The sequence below is a fragment of the Limulus polyphemus genome, unplaced genomic scaffold (assembly GCF_000517525.1).
Source record: "Limulus polyphemus unplaced genomic scaffold, Limulus_polyphemus-2.1.2 Scaffold87, whole genome shotgun sequence".
In the NCBI taxonomy this organism is placed as follows: domain Eukaryota; kingdom Metazoa; phylum Arthropoda; class Merostomata; order Xiphosura; family Limulidae; genus Limulus; species Limulus polyphemus.
The window spans coordinates 94,973-101,109 of NW_013665697.1; the positions used below are offsets into that span (position 1 = coordinate 94,973).

The 6,137-nt window shown below is 29.5% G+C and overlaps 1 protein-coding gene across 3 annotated transcripts in view; it reads left to right on the top strand.

The window, feature by feature from the left end:
• LOC106468289 overlaps positions 1–6,137 on the top strand; it is a 121,911-nt gene that overhangs the window by 21,473 nt on the left and 94,301 nt on the right. For all 3 annotated transcript variants that reach the window (XM_013928712.2, XM_022397245.1, XM_022397239.1), the window contains 4 exons: positions 237–406; positions 909–989; positions 1,295–1,423; positions 5,355–5,684. In XM_013928712.2, coding sequence (XP_013784166.1) covers positions 237–406; positions 909–989; positions 1,295–1,423; positions 5,355–5,684 — 710 coding nt within the window. The remainder of the gene's footprint in view (positions 1–236; positions 407–908; positions 990–1,294; positions 1,424–5,354; positions 5,685–6,137) is intronic.

Genomic DNA, 6,137 nt, shown 5'->3' on the forward strand with positions numbered 1-6,137 from the left:
TAAAAAATATGATTTTTTGTATGTGAAAGACTTGTAATATTAACTGAAAGACTGGCAAATTTTGTGAAGATGTACACTATATTGAAAGTTAGAAGTATTAAATCTATAAAGACTTTAAATGAGCACAATATGGCCATGTGGTTGGTCAAATTGACTGAGCCCATTTTGAGAGAGTTAAGTTACCCAATTTAGGCCAAAACTAATATGAAATCAGATAATTCTTGCTTTTCTTTTAGCTGGAACGTATGTGTCCCTTACATTACTTGGGAAACCATATGGCCATAACAACAGGTTGTCTGGTGGTAGCCATCCTATCCATCTCTCTGGGAGTAGTATGGCATATCATGGGTCATCCAGTAAGCTGTCATCACCATCTGAGAGGATTACTGGACCACAACCAGTTGATGTAAGCCATTTTCATATTGTTATGATTTATTAGGCTCAGTCAAACTTATCACCAAATCACTGGCCATCATAGTATCAGGATGATAATATTAATGGTACTACAAAAAAGAAAAAAAAATCTTGAGACAATAATATTTCTTGCAGTATGTTTGGTTAGCTCTGACTTTGTAGGTTTATAAGAAAGTAGGAATAACCTGTAAACTTTGGTAATAAGTCTAAAACAATTTCTGATTCAGGCATACCAGAATTGTATTAAACTTTATTATTAAATATCCTCTGATGGATCAGTGATAAGTTAAGATTGTGAGCTTACAGTACTGAAATCTGGGGTTTGATTTCCTGTGGTAGACAGGGCAAAGATAACCAATTGTATAATTTTTTTACAAAAAAAAACAAAGGGAAAAGAAAAAGACAAAGACTTCATTCATCAGTAAATCTAAAACAATCTGATTTTGGCATGCTTGGATTTAATTTATGATCCATGAATTTTTTTTTAATTTCAGGCTGAAAAACAACATCAATTAAATAAAGAAAAAATCCACACAATAAAGAAAATGTTAGACAAGGAAGTGCGGTACTTGGAGGTAAAATTTTACCTTTCATTATAAACCTGTACTACAAACATACAAAATATTAAATACTATTAAATTACCAGAATGTTAATTTAAACTTTTTTTTTGTAGCACTTAAATTTTTTCTAAGGTTAAATTAATTTAATTTTATTTGAATAATGCAAATGTTGTACTTGGTAAATTTTGTATGTATACTTTAAAATGGAGGTATTATAGAAATGAAATAGTAACATGTACATAGTTTTTATTATTTATTATTTTCCTTACATTTGCAGTATAATGAATTGTAGTCTGTAAACATGATTTTATTGTTATAGGACTTAAAAAGTGAATATTCAAAGAATCCATCGGATAAACTTCGACAGGACATGAGTAAAGCTACAAAACAGGTGAAAATTCTGGAAGAGCAACTTCTTAGTTTCACCTCTGGGACTAGTTCAGATTCTGTGAGTTGTAAATGTAACTTAAGTTTATAATGCTTAGAACAGTGTATAGATGGTGACATTAAGTGAATCATTTTTTGGGTGAAGGCAGGTAAACAAGCATTAAAAAAAGTAGAGAATTAAGAATGTTCTAGTATAACATGAAATTGACAATGTTTTTGCTATTGCTTACTCAGGACACATAAATACAATTGTCAGTAAGGTGTGTTTTGTAAATTATTTCCCTTATTCATAGTTTAAGTAGTTGTGAAATTTGGTTAAGGCAGGGTTATAAAATAATAGCTTTCTGTTGTTGGATTCTAATATTCACTGATAATTCTTACTAACATGGGTTCAGCAAACTGCAAAATTTTATTTCAGTGCTGTAAGACTGGTAAACTTAAAAATAATGAAATAACAATTGTAACAACTAGAAACAAGAAATAGATGAATAAGAAGTGGTGTTTCAAATGTTTATTGATATTTTACTTGTACTATCAAATCTTTTAGTGACTATGTTTGAATTGGTAAATACAGAGAGCTTTTTTACTAAAAAAAAAAAAATTAGCGTTTAATGGTTAAATTGAAACAAACAAATAGAAACAACAGTTTGGCATTATTTTTCAAATCCTGGTCATATTTAGTATTGTCATGATGTATGATTCAAGTGGATTAGTCAGTCTTTGATAAATCATATAATTTGAATTTTTCACCTAATGGTCAATATGTTTTTAGTTGAATATTTGCACTTGTTTTAGACTGTATTTTATTGAGATGTATATAAAATATTTTGCAGATTTTATATTTTTGTAAGAGCAAATAAAAATTAAACATTGGGCACTGGTGAACTGGTTCTAGAGTCTGTTGGATAGTCCCTAGATAGTTTTCTGCAATTTGACTACTAAGGATGCTAGGCTAGGTTTCAGAAGGTTTTGGCTCATTAATATAAAGATCTTGTTAAATGGCCGATTACTGCTCAATGACATTTGCCAATAATTAGTCAATGTTCTATAGGTGTGAGTAGTAGATAACCTTCTTTATTGGTCATTCTGACCATCACTTATATATATATTTTCTTTTAAATTTAGCAATAGTAAAACTGCAAATGTTTATTTTTCGATAAAAAATTAATACCGAAATGCACTATTTATTTTAACCCTTAAAGGTGATACCAACCATTAGTTTAGAGTAACCTACTAAACTCTCTCAAAGTTTTTTAAAATACTATTGTGTATTTTATTGATTTTATAAATACAGTAAGAGGAGAATCAACTTACTTTCTTTTCTATAATAATTAACGTTAAATATTTTAATTTAAAAGCAGATAAGCAAAAACTGACTTAAACCCAGAACACTTGACTAACAAGATCAGTGTTCTAGCACTGAGCTGTCAAAGAGTACAAGTCATTTCCATCAGTTTTCACTTATAAAGCCTTTCACTATGAGTTTAATTACCATACTAATTTATGATAGGTACAAATACCAAGTCATAGAAGTCTGTCACAGACATGCAGTTATTTACTTTAATCCTTTGGGAACTAGTGAAATTGTAATGTTTTATCATAATAATTAATATTTTACATGAAAAATCAATAAGTGAAAAATAATGTTCGAAATTATGCTGGTTAACATACATTCTTCTTAGTACTTTAACACATGACTTATTGTGTCATAAAAGTATGAAACAAAAAATCTTTGAAAGACACGCTGAATTGTCAAAATAATATAAAAGTTCAGATAAGGACATACCATGGTCTTTTTCTGTTTATTAACAACATGCTGACAAAGAAAAAAAATTGAAAGTTATGCATGAAGTGTTTTCATTTAGTTGCTTGTAATCTTATAAGGTCCTGGGAAACTGCTTGGTGGTTCTAGAAAAGTCCTGGAAGTGTGGGAAACATGTTAAAGAAACATAACTTATCTATCAAGACCAAATAATCCCAAGTGATCTTAAGAATGTTAAAGAGCCTGTTTGTAAAAGAATAAAAATTTGGAAGTTTCACTAAAAATACTGTAAATTTTATGTTTTACATTTTTGAAATACACCACAAAGTCAACACATTTGAAATATAATAGAATTTGTCTATGAGCATTACCCAGATAAGTCAGCTTAATTTGTCCCAGCTTGTTCCATATCAAACTAAGCTTCATGTACCATTTTTTAAATTGCAGTGAGCAAGATACTTATTGCTTACAGGTTTTCTTGTAGACATAGTTATAAGAACTTTTTATGAAAATTGTGTGAGTGAAAACCTTTAATTTGCTCATTGACAAATGAAAGTGTCGAAGAGAAGCTTGTACTGTATGAATAAGATTTAGATTTAATGTAACTTAAGTAGGAATGGGCACCAATTGGTCCTGTGCTAGAGCTATGTATTTTGGAGCTAGCTAACTGGGTTCAAGTTTGTTTGATACCATAAAATATTTCTTACACTTTAAGCTGTGGATGTGTTGTGAGAGTGACTGTCAATCTCTTTAAAAATTTGATGATAGCAAGGTGCTTCTGACTGGCTGCCTTCCCTCTGATCAGTAGTTTAAATTAGGGATGGTGGCTTTGCCATGAAGACAAATATTTAAGTAGAGTCAAAAAGTATCCATAATCAAACTAGAACAACTTGTTTCTGCAACACATTTGCTCAGTGTTTCATTTCTTGTTTGATGTCTGTAATTAATAAAATCTAGTAATTTCTTTGTTGGTTCCTAACTTTATGTGTAGTTCTGAGTTTAGGGAGTCACATTCATTTAGGCCTTGGAATTTATGCATTTTAGTTATTTGTATTCTATGAGCAAGTTATTGGTGAAATGTAATCAGTTAAAATGATATGGTATCCTTTTCCTACTAGTCATGTTTTGTTCCATTTAGTCAACTCTATCTTACAAAATTTTAAATGTAATGTTTAAAATGATCCCAAACATAATTTAGAATTATAATTTCAAGAATTGTTTTAAAATGAATTTTATTCCTTATTTTTTTAATTGCAGTTTTATGCATTTCTATACACACTGGGCATTTTCAGTTGAACATCTGTGAAAAAACATTTAGAAAAAAATAGTTTCAGTTTCACTTACTTGAAATATGCTTGACTTTGCCTAGCTGATTAGACTTTTTGATTTTTTACTGTATTCTTCTGTTTGAGCTGTTACTGCTCTCCATACCATAACCAAAGATAGAGGACAGGCATCTAAGTAAATATCCATTATTCAGGCATTTGTATGAGATGATTTGAAAACATATAAAATTTAGTTAAAGAACTCTTGGAAATGTTTTGATTAACAATGATGAATGTTAACTATAGTAGGTATTTTTCCTCTCTTAAAAACTGTATTAATTTTCGTTGATGTTTTAGAAAGGTGTTTTAACCATAAGCTGTTTGATGAGGAAACATAAGTATAATTATTTTTTAACATATTTGTAGTGATTTTCAGTTTTAAGCATTACCTTGAATGTTGTAGCTAACTAATTTTAGTTAATTTTAAAGAAAAAACTTGCAAGCTTTTAGACAGAACTGTTTTATTTTGAATTTTAAAGAATTTCTGAAAAATAGTTGGGAGGGGTTGATTGTAATATTCTTAAAGGTGTTGGTATGACAGAGAGAGGGAGAGAGAAAATATTCTGCAAAATTTATAAAAGAAACAAAAAGAAATATCTCAAAAGCTTGTGTAATAGGTTTTGTTATACTGACTGTGTTGCACAAGCTTAACTGAGCTTGTTATTGTTTGTCTTGAATAAATGTCTAGATATTATTGTTGATGTCATTATTTTTATCAGTATAAACATTTTTATAATCTTTGGTTACAATTCATAGTCTTGATAACTTTTTTGCTTACAAAGTGTGTAAGACTTGAGATTGTTGTTCATGTTGGTATTTTTAATTAGTGCACAGAAATGTTTTAAATGTATTGTGGACTTGTAGAAGTTTAAGTTTCAATAATACTTCATTTTTATTTCACCTAGGTGCCTCGCTCTCCTAGATCACCTCCCCCAGTCAGGAATTCTGAAAAAGAAACCAGATCAGCAAGTTTAATTGTACAATCCCCTTCTCAACAGTATGGAAAATCCATTGTCCATCAGACATCTGCCCCTGCCCTGTCTAAATTAGAACAAAGAGGTGTTACACCCCAAAATTTTACAAATAATACTCTTAAATTAGAGGCCTTAATATCACCAACTGGTTCTCAAGCTTCTCAAATTAAATCTCATTTTGACAGTACCATCCAAAAATCATTACCTTTGTCAACATCTTTGGAAAATATTGCAAAGCCTGCCAGCCCAAAAGGATCATGGGTTAGTAAAATAAATCAGTACTATTTAAGTTTTTTCTCTAGGTGGCCTAATGAGCCTTTAAATTACTTCATCAAAAATTACTTAATCAAAAATACTAATAATTGGATATTTTATTAGTTGATTATTTTCATGAATTGTGACACTATTCAATTAATCCAAACAACCTTGAATCAAACATTATTTAAAAAGTTACAGTGTCAATATTTTAGTTACTTGGTTAGTTGATTATTTTATATGACTAATTGATGCTCATAGATAATCGATTTAATTTCCCTGCTCTAAAATATGACATGCTTTTTTTTTGCCTATACTGTATGTATGACTAGCATACAAGTTACCACTAGACTTTTGGAATAAGGATTTAACTCTAAAGCTTGATGGAATAATTCAAAAAAATGTTTTGATATTTTAGTGTCATAGTTCATCGATTAAAAAAAAAAAAAAAAAAGAAAA